We start from the raw sequence: 20,158 nt of genomic DNA, 5'->3' as shown, positions 1-20,158 counted from the left end.
ACAGGCAGTGACTGACAGGAAGATGTAGTCGAGCATGAACAGTCCAATTTGCTCTTTAATGCAGCTTTGACTCAACTATAAATGTGATTTAGTTTCGGTTGATATGAAAATGAGGGCATTTATGGACCACACACTTGCTAACTGAAACTGCATGGGGTCTGGACCAAGCCAGGAGGAAAAGTCAGGTTAGAAAAAAGTATTACCCATTGACTGTTACATTAAAAATATGTTTCCTTTCTTTTAGTTTGACCTTCTACATAGTCATTTAATGTATTGATTTTGCAATACAGTATTGTCAAAGAGTCAATATTTGCAGTAATCAATTATGAAATATTTGATACTTATAACTGCAGCTTGAATTCCATTTATTATACAACCTACATTGTACCAACCATTATACTCAGTATAAGTGAATTGTGCATCTTAACAACACTGTTTGCTAGCCCCTTTCACTCTGACACATTCCTTATACTGTATGCCTAAATGTGTGTGATGACTTGGTTCTATATACTGTATGAGGTGAATTTTTTTCCTTTTAGGGTTTTTTTTTCAGCAAAATAAATGTAATTAAAAATATATATTTTTAAATTGTTTAGTATGATGTTAATTCATTTTCAACACATGTTCATATTGAAAATAAATACATTTGTTCATCATTACATTCATTATTGTTAGTCTACAACGTATTAATACTGTGTAATATGGCACAGCTAACTCGCTTAAGAAATTAGTACAATCCTATTTGAAAGTTGCTGCTGCTCTTCATAAGATATGAATGGCAACACACACACACACACACACACACGCGCGTGCACACATACACAGTATTAGGAAATGCACTTCACCTTACTTGCATGTCAGTCCATTGTAACGTTATGGACAGTGAGAGGATCTCAATTATGTAGCCAATCTCGACATAAAAGAAATAATACAGGTTTCTCTTAAGTCTGTGTGACTACCTAATACTGTATTGAAGATATAAAAACACAAGTTCTATTTCCCGAATGCAATTGATCTCAGATTTGGAACACAAAAATCCAATATATTTCTGTTTTATAAATTTTTTCACAAATGTTCAACATCAAGCGCTTGGTTTACATGGCATGCATTGAAACAGTATTCCATTTTTTGCCAAATGCTTTGAAATGTCTTTCTGAAATCTGAGTTGAATATGTCTGCATGACTCATTGTCATCAAGACACAAGTCCTTCTCATTTCCAGAGAATTATCAGGAAAAAGCAAAGAAATCAGTGCCATTCGGGTTTTACACAAACATTAAAAACATTGATTTGTGATGTAACAATTGCCTGAGAAGATCATCGCAGCAGAAAACTTACCTTTCCAGCGAAATGGGCTTGCTACCTTGCTGATTCCTAGGATAGGAGTTTTTGTCAAGTGACATAGATTTATGAAATACCCTGCATATCATTGGTGCCAAAAAGAATCTTTGTACATCGAAAATAATCACTTTTCATGAGACCAAAAAGGCATCTTTGTTTAACATAAACATTGCAACAAAGAGAGCAAGCCATTTTCCACACTTTAGGTTGGTTTCATATGATATGTAAAAATAGCATCTGTGTATATTGTCCAATTGCAAAGCTTTGTTAAAAAATATAAAATTTTATCAAGTTTTGATGTCTGATGTTTTAGCCCAACTCCAGTGATAGATATTATTCATTCATTCATTTTCCGAATCGCTTGATCCTCACGAGGGTTGCGAGGGGTGCTGGAGCCTACCCCACCTGTCTTCGGGCAGTAGGCGGGGGACACCCTGAATCGGTTGCCAGCCAATCGCAGGGCACACAGAGACGAACAACCATCCACTCACATTCACACCTAGGGACAATTTAGAGTGTTTAATCAGCCTGCCATAGTAATATGATGATATTGAAATTATAAAGATAGACATTGATTTTTGGTAATCAAATAAAGTTAGATCAATAACTTTATTCTGCAAAATGTTGCATTTTCCTTTCGTTTGATGTAAAATGTATGCCTCTTTGTTTCAGAGATGCCCTCATCCTCCTCCAAGTCCCAAAGTGAGTCCTCAGATTTTGACTCTGTGTCACATCCACCTGCCATTCTCATCACTGCTCCATCACAAGATGACATCTATGCCTCCTCATCTAACATCACTATAGCTGATGCTGTCAAAGAACGAAGGCCCACCTCAGCACCCATTGTTGTTGGCAAAAAATTCATGAAGCGAAAGTGATGAAAAGGCTTACCACTGGTGTCAGTGATGGTGTTGTGGTTCGTATCACCCATTACCGTGCTTCCATGTGCGACCCCCCCCAATCCGACTGGGGTGACATTAAAATATTTTTAAGGTGATAATGATTATAATTTGTTCATCAAATTGATTTCTACAGTGCTTCAGCGGGATTGTTCCATGCTGGTGTCATATTTATGAATGAAATCCAATGACATCCACTGTGGCGGCCCGGTAGTCCAGTGGTTAGCACGTCGACTTCACAGCGCAGAGGTTCAATTCCAGCTCCGGCCTCCCTGTGTGGAGTTTGCATGTTCTCCCCGGGCCTGCGTGGGTTTTCTCCGGGTACTCCGGTTTCCTCCCACATTCCAAAAACATGCATGGCAGGCTGATTGAACACTCTAAAATTGTCCCTAGGTGTGAATGTGGGCGTGGATGGTTGTTCGTCTCTGTGTGCCCTGCGATTGGCTGGCAGCCGATTCAGGGTGTCCCCCGCCTACTGCCCGGAGACGGCTGGGATAGGCTCCAGCACCCCCCGCGACCCTCGTGAGGATCAAGCGGTTCGGAAAATGGATGGATGGATGGACATCCACTGCAAACGTCCACCGAGCACTGAATTTACCTGCTTTGGACCTCCAAAGCAAAATGGATCAAACAAGGTGATGGTGGATATTATGTCATACTGGCTCTTTAAGGACTCCTGCTGCACAGTGTGCAGTATTGTATTTTGTATTTGATGTGAAAGCTTGTAATGTCGCATCCCTCCAAATTCCGACCACGTCTGACTGAACTAATCCTAATACTGTGTACACACTGCACTGCAACTAAACTGAATGACTGAATCTCAACTACAGTATTTCTCTATGGACAACTGAACTGTGTGAATGACGATGAAATAATTTTCTGTCTTTGGATTTATAAATGAATGACTGGATAACTACTTGAATAACAAATTAACTGAATTTAATAGCTAACTCAAGATTAATAACTCGCAAATACTCCTCACAATCTCTCTCTCCCTCTCTTGGTGAACACGTCAACTGGGAGTCACTACGCCTGGGCGCCAGATTCACACCGCTTGTGACACGGAATGAGCGAAAGCAATTACAGTACTCGTTGTACCTGGTCACGTGACCTTTCCCGCTCGGCACAAAAAGCCTCAAACGAGATGTCAGTCTCCTGGTCACGTGACACAACGTCACTGACACGCGCCTCGAAACAAGACTTCATTTTCCACGCCCACTCTTAGGCGACGCAAGCGTTGAAGCTCCCTGTTATTATGCCTAGTCACTGTCGGATGGACGTCTCCGGAGAGGAAGAACTGGGGCCCATACGGCTCAAATCGCTGAAGAACAAAGCTTTCACAGTGCCCAAAAATGATAGAGTAAGTACGGACTATCAAACGCTAGGACTATCCAAATAAAAGTGATATTTCACTTAATCTTGAGTGGCAGTTATTTACATATGTACTCTGAAAATAGTAAGTATATTGTTCGTAGTCCCTTTTGCTGTACTGAAAACTCCGTGCCGTGTTACCGTTGTAAATGTTTTTACGCAGTGGTTATTTTACAGTGAGCGGCATCTCGCCCCCCAGCGATTTCCTTGAATCCCTCGAGAACTACAACAGCGGTCAGGCCAGACAGGCCAACCTCCACTCCATCCGTTCATCCATCCGTTTTCTGATGCGCCTATCATCATAAGGAGCGCGGGCGTGATGGAGCCTATCCAAACTGTGTTCGGGACAGCTTCCGCTCGCAAAGTTGAAGTCAAGATAGCCGCCACAGCTATTGTTAATACTGTGCATTACGGTAATCTGCCGTCGGCGAGCCGACATTGGCCACTTCAAATATAAGAACTGTCCAACTAATGAATGCACGTCGGTGGTTTGGATTTTATACACCGGTAATTTATTAAATAATGTCTCCACGGTCGGGCAACAGTGAGTTCACCCAGGGAGAATGAAAACTGTCTCAGAATAGCACCAAGAAGGGTTCTGAAGTTGAGATCGAAACAAAAGTTCACTGTATGAATGACTAAAATTAAACCTGATTAAAAAAATGAAATTAAAAATAAATTTGTTATTTCGGAACCAAACAGGTCGAGGGAACGCCAGGTCACCCCAGGTATCCAACCACAGTACTGTACTCATTAGCATATGATGCTGCAATTAAAAATAAAAGGCCTCTGAAATCTGACATTTTGAACTATACACCTGAATTTTAAAAAATATATAAAAAATTCAGTTGCGTTATCCCGCAACAAGAACAGGTCTAGGGAACAATAGGACATTCCAAGTATCCAACCATATCACTTTCATTAAGATCTGATCTTGCATTTCAAAATAAAAAGCCTTTGGAATCTTGACATTTTGACCTTTATACCTGCATTTTTTTAAAAAATCTTTTTTGCACAATCAGACCAGGTCTGGGGCACACTAAGCCACCCCAGGTATCTAGCCATAATACTTTAATTAGGATCTGATGCAACATTTCGTTTTTTTAAACCAGGTGTAATTTTACAATACAATACATCCTGATTTATATAGCGCTTTCACAAGAGCTGCAGCTGTAACAAAGCGCTTAGCAAAACAGTTTATATAAAGTAAGATCATAAACACAACACATAACATATTTTAGTCATTTGTGAAAGCGCTATATAAATCAGGGTGTATTGTATTGATGTAGCTTTAACATTAACTTATGTTTCTATCTCAACTAAAGAACGTTTCTTTGTGCTATTTTGAGACATTTTTCATTCTCCCTGGGTGAACTCATTGTTGCCTGACCGCTGAGAAGTTATTTCATAACATTGTATTAAATCCAAACCGCTGACGTGAATGCATTAGTTGGAAAGCTTTTATTTTGAAAGTGGCCAACGACGCTTGCGGGCGACATATTACCGTAATGCACAATATTAACAATCGTTGTGGTGGCTGGCTTGATTTCAACTTTGTGAGTGGAGGCGGCTGGTCTGACCGCACTGACCTACATGTGCAAATTCTGCACCCCTTATTGTGTGCCAACTCGTGAGGTACTGTGTAGATAGAGTGATCGTCCCAAAGGTGTTGCTTTATTCTTTCGCGTCACGGGTTCAAATACTGTTGTGTTCAGTACCTTTTTTTAAATTATTTTCCATCTACCCATCCATCCATTATCATTATTATTATTATTATTATTTAATTAGTTTCCACTTTCCTGCAGCCACTGGTGAGCTGTAAATGAGCCATTTTGTTTCGCGTATTAATTGAAGAATTGAACAGACATGCAGTTGAACAATTTCGATGTACTGTAGCTTGTGAAACAAAAATAATTGGCAAAATGATTAGGGCTGCACACAAAAAAAAGTGGTTATGTTTAGGGTAAGGATGAGTAGGAGGGTAATAATGAAAAGAGGTCAAATTAATTTCAAAAATGAGCTTAGTGTTCATGAGTTCAAAGTTCTTAACCTATAAAACAAAATGGACGAACTAAGTGAAGGTAAAGTTATCATTAGGAAATGCAAACTGATGCACATGAAATGCATTGTCCTAACAGCCACATCTGGAAACGAGAGCCAGTTAATGTGGAAGCCAGTATGGCCCTAATATGGCAACCTACACATCATGCAAAAATAACTCATTCACAGCAAGCCCCTGAATTCCTTGCTCAGTTGATTGACCAATCAGAGCCAATTATGGCAAAATAACACAGGCAGGAGAGTTACCCGTCACGGCAAAATAAAAACTAATTGGTCACTGTAAATTGTTCTGAGGTGTGATTGTGAGTGTGACTGGTTGTTTGTCTACGTGTGCCCTGTGAGTGGCTGGCAACCAGTTTTGATTGTGCTCTATTATATCTATTAAAAACTTTTAATAGACTATATCTATTTAATAAACTATATCTATTACCAGAATCAGATGAGATATGCTCCAGCACGCCCTCCACCCTTGAGAAGATAAGACGTTCAGATGATAGATCAATGGATGTTTTTATTGTTGACAGTCGAAAATATCTTGGTTTTACAGTTAAAAAAAATTGCTATGCCCACATTTACCAATAGGCAAGGATCGTTTTCAAGTTACAAAGTCGTTATTGCTGATCTATTGGTAGTCTTGATTTAAATTGCTTCAAATTGTTTGTTTGTTTGTCTGTTTAAAATTTCAATGTATGCCATTGTTTTCTGAGCCTGTTAATGGCCCTTTGGTTTCAAAACAGTAACTTTCCTCTGCCCACCCTAGTTTGGGATGTGCAGAAGTGTTCGAGGCTTTGAAAAGCTCAACCGAATAGGGGAAGGAACCTATGGCATTGTTTGTAAGTCATTTCCATATCTGAGAGAGAAGATGCAGTTCTAATTTGAAGCCCCGCTGTAAAATGACTTGCTACCATTTTTCCTACAGACCGTGCTCGTGACACCAAATCTGATGAAATTGTAGCACTGAAGAAGGTTCGGATGGATAAAGAAAAAGATGGTAAATCCAGAGTCAGTGGTGTCTTTGTCATTTCTTTTTTTCAACTCAAAACTATTTTCAAATTGTTTATAATTTGGAGAATGTTCACATTTGTATGTGCTAACACTGATAGGGCCTTTTTGTTTGTTTGCGTGTGTGTGTGTGTGTGTGCGCGCGCGCGCGTGTGTCAGGGATTCCTATCAGCAGCCTCAGAGAGATCACACTGTTGCTGAGGCTCCGACATCCCAACATAGTGGAGCTGAAGGAGGTTGTTGTGGGCAGCCATCTTGAAAGGTTAGCATTGTAAAGCTAACAAGTGGAGTATGTTATGTCAAATTTATTGATATAACCTTTCATCACAAAATGTCTCGAAGGACTTAACATGCCCACAGTTAACAAATATCAAAGATGTCTCTTGAGCTTAACCCCCAGGAGGGCAAGTAAAAACGTATGGGGAAAAATGAGAAACCTTGAGAAGGGGCCGCAGATGGGAGAATGCCCCTTCCAGGATTACCACAGGCTGCAATGGATGCCGAGTGGGCAACAATTTAAACAATATGGTGTTATACATTGTTATTTAGAAGAATGTAAAAGTCCATTTAAAAAGATGAAACGCTGTCGGAAAACGCCTTCAGAGAGGTGGGTCTTCCTCAAAACCCGACCTAATTGGTAGTGATGAGTTGATGATACCTTGAGGAGTGAATTGACACATTACACAAACTGTATTGACACTGTTGGTTAGCTCCATTAACCTGCCATGCATGGTTTTTGGAATGTGGGAGGAAACCGGAGTACCTGGAGAAAACCCACGCAGGAACAGGGAGAACACGCAAACTCCATGCCGGAAGATCAGAAATCGAAACCTTGACCTCTGCACTGTGAGGCCGGCGTGTGAAACTGTCGACCACCGTGCCGTCCCAAACGTCTTCAGGATATAACAAAATCCAAGGGCTAAGACCTTGCTGTTTCAAAACTTTGGAGAGGCACTATAACAACTGGTGTTTATTGTTATGATGTTGTTGAGGCTGGTCACCATTTGGAAAAAGTATCCCAAAAAGAAAACCAAAAGGAATCCATAAAATGCCATAGAAAAAGCAAAATATGTAGTAAATTCTTTGTTGCTTGTTGAGTAGCATTCCAGTGAAATTCCATCTTGATTGTCTCGCTGTTAAGTTTTTTTTTTACTTCAGATTCAAAATTCCCTGTCAAATTATGGTCAAATTCTGAACGCAAAACTTCAATAGAGACGTTGGACTTCATTATTCCACAGTAATTTATTGTTATGAAATACTTTTACGAGCATCACACGGCATCTTAATCTGCATGTTAACCAAACACGTAAATGTACCGGTATTTGAATGAAACACACTCCATTACTGACACGCTGGTATACCAGGCAATAAATTCACCGAACCTCAGCTGTGAGTGTGGGTAGTGTGTTATTCAAATCTGTACACTGGTTAGGGGCACCAATTTAAGTCAAGGTAAAAAAATAAAATGCATCAATTGTCAAGTTAAGACATCCCCCCGCCCCCCAAATCATACCATGTAGCACCCCTTCTTGAAAATGTCCTTTTTGGGTTTCATGTTTAGTCTGTTCCTTGTGATGAGCTACTGCGAGCAGGACCTGGCCAGTCTTCTGGAAAACATTCAGACACCATTCTCTGAAGCGCAGGTAAGGCAGAACCTCATGTCAAACTTGATTTGTGATTTGAAAGAAAGGACTAATTCAACAATGACCGAAATGACGTGGCTCAGGTTAGCTTGTACAGCTTTATTGAGTCTTGCTATACTTTGTGAATTAAACAAATGTCTGTGCAATTCAACTTGAAGTACCCAAAAGAGTTAACCTTATTTTTTAATGACGTGAAATTTGAGGTATGTAAACAATTCTTTTTTTTTTTTTCATCAAACTACTGGAAACGTTATGATAGAATGCTTTGATCAAGGTTTCTGCTGTCTCCTCAATCCAAAAATCTAAATTGGCGGCCTTAAAAACTCTTGAATTCGCTTAGTGGGGTGTTCTAACGTGTCTTCATTTTCTTATTTTAGTCTATCTCAAATGAAATGCTCTCACAGCATATTTGAATGGACTATTATAGGACTATACGAGCCCAAGAAGCAAAGGGAACGTCTTCTGGTCGAGAGCGTCAGTCTGATTCAGGTTGTCATGAGACCGTAGAAGAGAAGAGTGTTTACTACAAAATAGAAATAGTCAAACAAATTAGGGATGGACACTTTTGGAAAATAATTACCGGGAATTGCAATATTTTTCCTCCTCAATATTGCTATTGCGATTTAACATGCAATTTTTTGGGAGGCTCTTTCCTAATGACTATTTGAACAAACATAAGCAATGAATCAATCTTAATTACAATAAACAATATTAGGTAAATTATTTTGATTGATTGAATCAATTGTCAATTATTTTGTCAATTAATCAACTGTGTAGAGTAATTGTTACTCAAGTTTAAATTACTTTTAAATTACTATTTTAAAATGGCACCAAAATTCATATGCACACGGATACAAATATAATCCTCGTCTGAAAATAGAACAAAATTTGCGATATTTTGGATTATATTAACGTGACCTTCCATATGCATCTGAATGAGGCTTTCATAAAATTTGTATCCACCTCACTAGAAATTCAACTGTCTATTCATTTAATTATGAACAAATACAATTATTTTAAATGAACTGTATAGTGGAATTGTAGGAGGCCTGAATTTCATAAGCGTTGCTTCTGCTCTTTCATTTTTAACCTGTTCACATTCACAGTGCATGATGGTTGAACTCAAGTTCACCTTGAGCTTGAAATTGAAAATATAGTTAAGTATTGTTGTAAAACACAAACGTGTAGTATGGCGGCGGTGTATTTTTTTGGAGTCTGTCTGGCTCGTGAAATGGGTGTGTGCAGTGGTGTTTCTTGCCGCATCTTTTGAGGAATGCCTACATCTGTTGGCCAATCAGATGACAGTGATGTCACAGCCCTGCTCGGCCTCGTTTTCACACCAGGTTGGACTGGAGTGATTCGGAGATGTTAAAAACATTGAATCCCAAAATGCATTGATTCCTTGGCCATCCTGTTGCGCCTTTCTGTATCGATAATAATCTTCCGATCCCTAATTACTTTCAAGCTCAATGGCTCAAAGGTGAAAAAATTTACTTGAATATGGCATTCAATTTGAATGCATTTTCTGGCAGCAGGCTTTCTGTTATTAATGTTGTGAATCATGATATACTGTATGTCTTACATTAAAGTTCATAATGGTTTTAAAAAGTCAAAAATGTTATTTGATTAATGGCAATTCTCAAAGAAATTGTCCAATTAGTACAGAGATGTGTGTTGATACATTGCATTCGGCAACGTTGTGATTCTTTTCCTTTCATTTTTTTTTCAGGTGAAATGTATTACACTGCAATTGCTGAGAGGCTTGCGCTATCTCCACCACAATTTTATCATTCACAGGTGAATGTCAATAGTTTTACTTTGCCTCTTCAAAAAAGAAAAAACAAAAGCTAATTTTATCTTACTTAAACTTCAAGTCAGAGAGACTTGGATGTTTCTCTCTTTGTACGCTTACAAACAAACACAATCCCTATTGAAGCAACGCTGGTTTAACAGAGAGCAAATCTTCCAGTGAAAGTAATCTGCGACAATGTATGTGATTTTGACCAAGAGCTTGAAGCTGTACACACACACACACACACATTCTCTGCCGCTACTATAATTTGTCTCTAAAATTCATGAGTACATCTCTGCATTACATTGTATCCTTATTAACATTAAATTAAGATGAAAAGAAATATTAATGTTTTTTAGTCTGTAACATACATGTGGCAAACTCAAGTCCCGGGGGCCAGATCTGGCCCACCACATCATTCTATGTGGCCCGCGAAAGCAAATCAAAGATGTCAACTTTCAAGATGCTCGCTGAAATCTTTACCAAATTTCAAATGATCATTTGTAAAAAAAGAGAGTGATACTGTCAGCATTTTCTAGATACCAACCCCCTCATTACAGTAACTTAAACAATAGTTGAATAGACTGTTATTCTTGACTTCTTTATATGGTTTCAATCATAACGGCCCTCCAAGGGAAACTGTTACTAAAATCAGGCCCGCGACAAAAATGAGTTTGACACCCCTGCAGTGTAACAGAAAAGATTTTAAGTGCATCAATTTGCCTGAAAAAAAAATCCTTGTTTAAACTGTTAACTTATTGCACCATTTCATTCTGAAAACTAAAGTGAAATCAATAAATAATCACAAATTCAAATTCAGTTCAGCAACATGAACTTGGGGCGGCCCGGTAGTCCAGTGGCTAGCACGTCGACTGCACAGTCCCAGGTTCAATTCCATCTCCGGCCTCCCTGTGTGGAGTTTGTGTGGAGTTTGCATGTTCTCCCCGGGCCTGCCTGGGTTTTCTCCGGGTGCTCTGGTTTCCTCCCACATTCCAAAAACATGCATGGCAGGCGGATTGAACACTCTAAATTGTCCCTAGGTGTCAGTGTGGGCGTGCAGGAACAGGGAGAACACGCAACATGAATTCGGGAGCACAATAGATAAAACACTTTAGTCTGCTAAACAAAAATGAATAAAACGATTGGTGCTGATTTATTTTATTTTATTTTTACATCAAAATGAGGCAGCTCGGTGGTCCGGTGGTTAGCGCGTCGACCTCAAAGTGCAGAGAGAAGACAGCTGGGATAGGCTCCAGCACCCCCCGCGACCTTTGTGAGGATAAAGCGGATCAGAAAATGGATGGATGGATATATCAAAATGAGGAAGTCAGCATTGAGGGCTACGATGAGCACGTTTTGCAGTGCACAACTTTTCCCAGCGGCTTATCGGCGTGCTTGAGGTGTAATGTCTTCAAGCATCGCCTTGATTTATTTGGCTTCGTGCTATCCGCAGCTGGTATTTTTCGACACAGTCAACACGTCCTCGTCCGTCTCCTACTGTAGTCAAAGTGAAGCCAAGCATTTCCGTGACTTAGCTTTCGCGTCATTTTCTTTTGTCTCATTATCTTCGTCTCTCCAAAAATCGTTTACAATAGAATTTAAAGACTTTTTTTTTTAAACAATCTTTATTTATCCCACCATCTTTCACAACAATATAACATTCTCTTCAGAGGAGTGCAAAAATAACAAATAGCAAAGAAGGAGCCTATATTGGTGTCAGATTGTGTATTATCAATAAACACCTTTCCCTGAACGTGAGCTATTTTCAGTTTTTCATCCAGGATTGACAACCATTGTTGCATGATTGAGCTTCAGTCTTAAGCTAGCTTGCTTTGTTCTACCCTTTTTTTCTTGCCACCACCATCAGAACTTTGACAAGGTAGTATTCAAAGACTTTTAACGGCGAGTCATTTTCCATATTCAGTAGCTGCAGTATGTATGTTTATAAGGTTCCAGTATGTGTTATTTGTATAACATCATTTTTTCACATCTGGCTGTTGTGGGTCATATTCAATCAGTAATATGGAATAATATCCAATGTTCAGCAACTGCATTTTCTGTCATTATCCATTTGTAAGCCTTGAGGAAAAATAATTCAATATACCATAAAAAGTAATATCAAATACGCACTCAAACTGAGACATTCCATTTGAGTTGTTCACTTGTTGATCAAGATTTAATAGTCAGGTAGAGTTCCAGGAGCTGGCGGTTGAGGTATCCACACATCTTTCTCTGCTTGGATCGAGCAAAGTGTTTCTGGGTAGTTAAGTCTGTGGCAATGAAATTTACATATTGACCCACTCTGTTTTATTTTCAGGGACCTAAAGGTGTCTAACCTGCTCATGACAGACAAAGGATGTGTTAAAATAGGTAAATCAGCATACTTCCATCACTCACAATCAGCCCAATGGCACCATTCGAGGACCTGCCTGATTAAAAAAAAAAAAAAAAAAAAAAAATTCTCCTTAGAAGGCTTTTCCAAATAACAAAAATCAAATTGTCAAGACAAGCAAAATGTCTTTTAATGTACAGTGATCCCTCGCTACTTCGGGGTTCGTTTATCGTGGGTTCAGTGCATCGCGGATTTAAAAAAAATAAATGTTTTTGACATATACATGGAGTACAGTACTGTATATGTTGCTCTATGTGACTCGGTGTTGTTTTGCAGCTTCTCGCGGACCGTTTGCGGACTTAAAAAAAAAAAATATATTTTTTACCTGTTTGTTAATTGGACGCTACTTCGCGGATTTTCGTTTATCGCGGGTGGTTTTGGTCCCCAGTCACCGAGATAAATGAGGGATTACTGTATTATTTAACATAGTTTATGAACTTTGCCCTAAGCCACTGCTCAAATGACACACATTCAGAAAATATTTGTAGGTATGCATACAGCCATGTCAAAAACCTCTTGTACTGTTTTGATGTAGTTAAAGAGTAAACAGAAATACCCATAAGCGGAATCATGCCAAAAAAAATGTTGGCAAGCATTTGGATAAAGGCACTGAAGGATCCCTTGTGTCAATCCCCAATACTTTATGTCAGTGATATGCATATCAAATCATTTCACAACCCCTCCACCCCCAATGGAATAATATAATACAATGCAGCATATGAATATGCCATATTTTCACAAAGAATCAGAAGAGAAGAAGGACTATTTTAAAGATAGGGTAGTACCAAAAAAACTCATCTAACAAAGTTACAAAAACACTAATAATATATTTAGATAGATAGTTGCAGCACAGGTGGACATGGACCACAGAGCGCTTGAAGGCTGCTTCAAAATAATCTCTCTCAAACAAAGGTGGCCCCACCACACAAGCTATGGGTCCGACATTCTACTATGCAAGTTTTTAATAAACAAATGCTTTTACGTGATAGTCATATTCTAATTGTAACTCGTAACTGAAAGTATGTTTCCAGTTAAAGAAAGTGATTTCGTTGAACTTACAGAACACACGCACGTAGTGGCGCATGGTCTGGATGGTACCACCTATGCCTCAATTTGAGCCAGGAAAAAGCCTCATCATGAAAAATGATTTCCTCATCCTCAAACGTTCTTTGAATTGATCGGATAACAAAATGTCAATCTAAGCATTTATTGAAAATGGACTGTAATGTCAACAATCTCCGCAGTGCCATTACCTGCAGCCCCATATGAACGACTGTGGGGAATTTGCATGTTTTACTGAGTTAGTCATCTTCACAAAATCTCATTGGAAGGGCACCGAACAAAAGTTCCCGTATCATCACCTTCCCTAATGCAGATTTGCGAATCGGCACTGTTTTTGGCTGGGAGGAATGTCGGTGCCATTTGACTGTCGTTGCTGGACAGTCCCGGGGCGTTTGTGTCTTGCGCCTGTAATGGGCAGCATTTTTCACAGCCCCGCTTTGTTGAGCGGAGAGATCGGTGCTGTTGAACGGTCTGCGGCTGGATGGATGTAAGGCTAGAGGAGCCGACGATGAGAAGAAATGAGCGTTAGCGCGGAGCGCCGATGCGGATTTGGAACTGGGAGTCGCGGCTTGGAGTTTGAAGCGGATTACGTGGGACAGGAGAAGTGAACTCATCTCTTTTCGTCAATGGACGTTACAGCTTCGTGTTTGCTTTCAAAAACTTAGCTTGTAGCAGACGTGTGCACATTTTCAGCATGACGTCTCTGATCCACTGGTGAAAGGACACTTTGATCCTCTCCTCTTTCATCTATAACTGCTTCAGACAACAAAGTGTATGCAGAAAATTGGTGAAGATGCACGACTGTCTGTGTCCTATGTGTTGTGTTGTGTTATTTTCACTTCAAAATGGCGCCGCGAGAGTGGCTGCCTTTCCAGCAGCTCCTATATTTCGTTGTTCTACTTCTTCCTTTTATAACTTTGCTGCTGTGAATTGGGAATTTCTCCATTGCAAAACTAATAAAGGTTTTCTTATATGACTTTCATAATGACTTTTGCTAAACTTTTCTGTATGTAAATCCCATTTCATTTCGGCGATATTCCATTCTCCCCCCGCTTGGTCTCAAAATATAACTCTGACTAATTACCACATTTTACTTTCTTGATTTCTTTTAGTGTGTCTTGAAGCCAAAAAGTTGTCATTTGTAATTTCTCTCCCTTTGTCCTCAGCTGATTTTGGATTGGCTCGCAGGTATGGTGTCCCCCAACAACCCATGACGCCCAGGGTGGTTACACTGTGGTGAGTATCTTCTGGGTGAATAACTAACACTGGAATCCGTAAATAAAATAAAATACATACATCATCATTTTCTTGGGAAGTCAGCAAATTACAATACGTAGACTAAATTTTAAGACTCGGCAAAAGAGGGTATAACTTGTGGTGCGAACTTGTAGTGTAATTCAATTTGATTTAACCTGATTGAGGCACAGGCTGGAAAAATGTGGTGCTCCACGGAGGTTTTTCGTGGACGTAATAAATCAGTGTGGGACAATCCCTCTGAATCACGGTAGAGATCGGTTCATTGAACGAATTATAATTAGCGTTTACAAATATTTTAACAGAACCTTTGTCACTCTTGGGATGTGGGGGTGTGTGAGGGGGTTGTAACACACGGACGCATGCACAATCGGATGTGCAAAGCGGTCTCCAATTGAAGGACCAACAGGTCCACACGACAAACAACAAACACAAAGTGACAAAACAAACCAAAAAACAACAAAAAAAAGCAAGGCTCATGAGAGCACTTGCCGACGGCTGCCTACTCGGGCGCCATCTTGACTTAAATAAAGATGTATTTTAAGGCTTTTAATACATCTTAACTAGGGGTGGCAATAATTATGGAGAACAAGGACAGCGGATGGAGTTCATTATGTCTTTTAATCTTCCTCACTAGTTCTCGCTCATTAGCTCTCCGTGACCCACTAAACCGTCCCCTTTGCTCATGCTTATTTGTCCTTCCCCAGGTATAGAGCTCCAGAGCTCCTCCTTGGAAGCAAAACCCAGACCACAGCTCTAGATATGTGGTGAGACTCAATCCACGTTGATACTACTTCATTGGAGGCAGATTGTCTTCCGTGATACATCGAAATAATAATAATAGTGCAATTTAACAGAATATAATTTGCCCTTATTATTGCGCCACAGGGCTGTAGGTTGTATCCTGGCTGAGTTGCTGGCACACAAACCTCTTCTGCCTGGAACATCGGAAATCCAACAGCTTGATTTGATAGTTCAGTTATTGGGGACGCCAAATGAAACCATTTGGCCGGTGAGAGCATGAATTTCTGTAATGATGATAAATGATTGTAAGCCACTGTGTCTCTGTTGGGAGAAAGGTTGCCAAGCACTGCAAGAGTCAAATTAACTGTGATTCTATTTTGTGCCAAACCAACCCGTCAGTGCTTCCACTTGTTTGCTTCATTTGTTATGTTTAGGTAGATGCCGTATTTTCCGCACTAAAAGGCACACCTAAAGGCCTTCCATTTTCTTAAAAGCTCACAGCGTGCCTTAAAATTCGATGCGCCTTGTGCGTCAGTACGGTAATATGTCAACCCCACAATGGCTCCTTGCTAGAGACATGCTTACAACACAGAGTTCAAACTTAAGGCGATCGGGTTACGCAGTTGAACACGGAAATAGAGCAGCGGCAAGAGAGTTCAACGTTAACGAGTCAATGTTATAACTTGCTGTTGGTTAAGGGAACTGTGTTACTAATAACTGCTTTATTAAATAGGTTTTACTGACATCTGATCGTCACTCTATAAATCAGGGCGTAATGTTGTGTCGTGTTCTGTTCACATTCCTTTGAGTGTAGCTCCATCTAGTGGATGCATTATAGATTGTGTCTTATAATGCGGTGCGTCCAATATATGAAAAACATTACAAAATAGGCCATTCATTGAAGGTGCCTCATAATCCAGTGCACCTTTTTGTGTGGAAAATAAGTTAATATGTTAAAAATTAGGAATTAATGAAACACATTCCCACTGTCCAGCTCTATCCTTACTCACGAATTAGAACAAATGTTGTCTTGCCAAATTAATGGCCTCAGACTGCTATTTGAGGATGTGGCATTAGCGATTGTTCTTGTTCTATTGATAAATTTCCATGCAAATGTTTTTTGTTGCAAATATGTTGCTTTTTTTTTTTTTGACTGCGATGTTACGTTACGTTAATTTTAAACTCAAGCATTTGTGTCTTACACAGGGGTTTTCTGATCTGCCTCTCATTGGGCAGTATAGTCTGAGGAAGCAGCCTTACAATAACCTCAAGAATAAATTCACTTGGTTGTCTGAAGCTGGACACAGGTTGCTCAACCTGCTCTTCATGTACAATCCACAGCGCAGGTATGCACCCACACCCACCCACACACACACACACACACACACATAACCATGTTCTATGAATGCTAAGGAAAAACATGTTAACGCCGGTACCGTGCAATGCACAAGACAATTGGATAAAATATCTAGGAGGAGTGAAGCGTGTTGGCACAATGACACACTGTGTTGATACTGTGTCACTAAATACTGACACCTGATGGACTTCAAAAATCCCTGCAGGCAACCCACCTGACAGAACTGACACCGATTTGATGACCTCGTGTATACAATAATGTTATTCAAGTCCTTGCATACACATTGTATTATTCCATATCTGTAAATAATTCATTCATTCATTTACTGAACCGCTTTATCCTCACTGCGGGGGCGGGGGGGTTGCTGGAGCCTATCAAATGTATTTGGCGGAGGGGTTTTATACAGTTCATCATGAAGTCTGCCCACCATGTTTCAAAATTTTACTCCGTTATTTTTCTTCAAAGTATCCATTTACAACAAGGTTTGCACATTTTTTTTCCAAATCTGCTCGAACCCTTCAAGACCCTTCAATTTCCAGCATGTAGGAACTCCTCTTGTCAAAATAGTTTCATTGTGGGAAGCTGGCTGCCCATTCGCTGCGCGTTCAGATGTACGTTTTGTCAATTTGTTACTGATTCCCCTGTCTACTGCTGCTTCTTTCACTTGTTGGCGGATTCTTATTTCAACTTGCAAACCAATGGTACAATAGATGATGATGATTCTTTTACTCCAAAGTAGATTTTTGGTCAAGCTTTTTCAAGAATGTTTCACAAAAACACGCCCCCCCCCATTAAAAAAAACCTGGCCCCACCCCCAAAAATATACTTTTTTTTAAAGTATGTGTAATGAAACAACTTGTAGAAAACACTTTACATTTTTTTTTTTACATGAGAGGAGCTCGTATGTTACTCTGAGCCAAATGATTCCAAATAAAAGGTATTAATCCATTCCAATGATGAGTTACATTTTTAGGAGTCTTTCCCAGTTTCTTTGGAGGGAACGACGGTCATCTTTAAAAATGGAAGCCGCCGGGATGTTAGGCTATGCAACATCCGCTAAATATTTTCTAATATCTGAAATGTCAGGCTCCTCAAAAATCGCAGTGGTGTTTATTCAGTCGCTTAATAACCATTTTCAACTGGCTCATGGACTAAGTGTAAGGGGTACATTTGCATAAAAATATTAGGAGTAAAAGTACAAAGTAGGCAAAAAAACAAAACAACCCCCACCCCAGGACCCCACTAAAGTATGACACCCCAAATTTCTACTCAGGGTAACAAGTATTGGTTACCTTTTAGACTCCCTCTGTCAAAAATCACAAAATCACCAGTCCATGAGGAGGTTTGCTCCGTTGTTAAAAAAATCTGATCACAGACATAACCCTCGCGCTCTTACAAGCTCGCTAATCACTTGCGCTGACCTGCTCTCATGTGAGCTGCCACAGACGGCTCAAACTATAATCAATGTTTTTCCGAAAGAGCCACGGCGCCTTCCCCCCTCGGGGTAAAGGCTATCCGACCTCACAGAAAAAAATTTGTCAATGTGATGATTAGTGTCTGGAAAAACTGAAGGCACTCCTATCTCAAGGCACCGGTGCGGTCAACGGTAAACACAGCAACGTTTCTTTCCACTTTCACTGGCAGTAGGCGCCGCTGTCGTGGCCCAACCACAACAATGCTTCCAGTTTATTGTTCCCATTACTAAGCCTGTTAATCATAGAGTTTCTCCCTGCCTCCATATACCGATGAGCACATCAAGCACATGATTACATCGAGCACGAGGCAAAACAACCCTCAAGTTCCAATCCAGTCATTCATGAAAATGACTTGTTGTACGTCTTGGAACTTAATATGACATTGGTGTCCATGTGACAACAGCCACTATGTCAATATACTGTTTGGACTCTGACGTGGTGTGTTTTTCTAGAGCTACTGCCAAAGATTGTTTGGAGAGTTCCTACTTCAAGGAGAAACCGCTACGTGAGTAAATGGTCCTTGTATGAAATGAGAGCTTTGCGTCGTTCCCGTCTTCTCATGCTTATCTCGTTTCTTTTCTCCCCTCTCCGTCCCGTGCAGCTTGTGAGCCCGACCTGATGCCGACCTTCCCTCACCATCGCAACAAACGTGCTGCTCCTCAGCCGGAGAGCCACTCAAAACGCAGCAAAGTGTAACCAAGATCGAGACCTGAAACAAGCGGCATGCCAGCAGTCTTTTTCCACACACGTTTTGTTCACATTGCTGCGTAGAATACCCACACTGAAACGTTTTGCCTTCAACAAAAATGAAGTGGGGATGTTCTGCTCACTTCCAACTATGGCCTCTCCTTTACTCTGCTACACACAACTTGTCATTCAATGACGCAATTAGGAGCAATCACATTCTTGCAACATTGAATCCTTTCATGCACCCTGTAACCTGATAACATGGTAAGCTGTCCACTGTCGTAACCGCTGTACCTGTAAGGGTTAATCACGGCTATGCGGCGAGCTAACAGTTTCGTTGAGGCTTTGAGCTGAAGATAAATATGCCATTCCGTGGCCCCTCCCTCCTTGTAGGCGCAACGCTTGGAATTGTGTCCACTCACCTCATTCTCCCAGGTTTTCTTTTTGTAATTTTTTTTTTTTAAATGACACTGTACATGGAGACTCGTCAGGGTTCTCCATTCTGTCTTCCTCTGTTGGCCATTGTCATTTTATGTCTCTTGGACCGGTTGGACTGTAAAGTCAATTCCATTGCTCTGTACTTGTACATGTGCAATTTACATTGTATTCCAACAGACTTGTTTGAGCTGTACAATGTGTATGAAGGGGACTTGAAAAGTACACAGATAGTTGTTTGGATATTCCAGGAAAGTCCCAAGCATTTCTTGGGAATTACGGCACTTGACTGAAACAGTTTCTGAAATTTGCGGATTTGGTCTTTGTCTAATTGGAACTGAAATATTTCTTTTCAACACCACATGTAATGCATAAATTGTGGGATTTCTTCCAACCGGTTCCCCATGCACACAACAGAGCACATGCTTCTGTCACACGAACAGCACAGCAACACACGACTACTGGTTCAATTAAAACAAATGCGTGTGGGGTGAAATCTTACGACAAAATATGTTCATTGTGTTTTAACATGCACTTTGTATAAATTAGCAATAGGCATTTGACCAAATATCCAATCGAGCTGAATGTTCTAAACCCCTGTTTCAATTCCGTTGTATTGAACATGTGAAGGACTGTATCCCGAG

At 40.1% G+C, this 20,158-nt stretch overlaps 1 protein-coding gene across 1 annotated transcript; it reads left to right on the top strand.

Annotated features, from left to right (window-relative positions):
• Positions 1-20,010, top strand: cdk10 (cyclin dependent kinase 10). The gene is made up of 15 exons (XM_086108618.1): positions 1-185; positions 2,013-3,385; positions 3,503-3,599; positions 6,432-6,504; positions 6,591-6,662; positions 6,833-6,935; positions 8,235-8,316; positions 10,046-10,113; positions 12,426-12,478; positions 14,729-14,798; positions 15,524-15,583; positions 15,705-15,828; positions 16,767-16,906; positions 18,845-18,897; positions 18,994-20,010. The coding sequence occupies exons 2-15, from the start codon at positions 3,306-3,308 to the stop codon at positions 19,086-19,088; spliced, it is 1,170 nt and encodes a 389-aa protein (XP_085964744.1). The 5' UTR covers positions 1-185; positions 2,013-3,305; the 3' UTR covers positions 19,089-20,010.
• Positions 20,011-20,158: the final 148 nt, after the last annotated feature.

Source organism: Hippocampus guttulatus, chromosome 4, assembly GCF_054856545.1.
Source record: "Hippocampus guttulatus isolate MCC_2025c chromosome 4, RoL_Hgut_1.0, whole genome shotgun sequence".
In the NCBI taxonomy this organism is placed as follows: domain Eukaryota; kingdom Metazoa; phylum Chordata; class Actinopteri; order Syngnathiformes; family Syngnathidae; genus Hippocampus; species Hippocampus guttulatus.
Note: the sequence above shows the minus strand (reverse complement) of the source record. Positions and strands in the feature narration are given on the sequence as shown.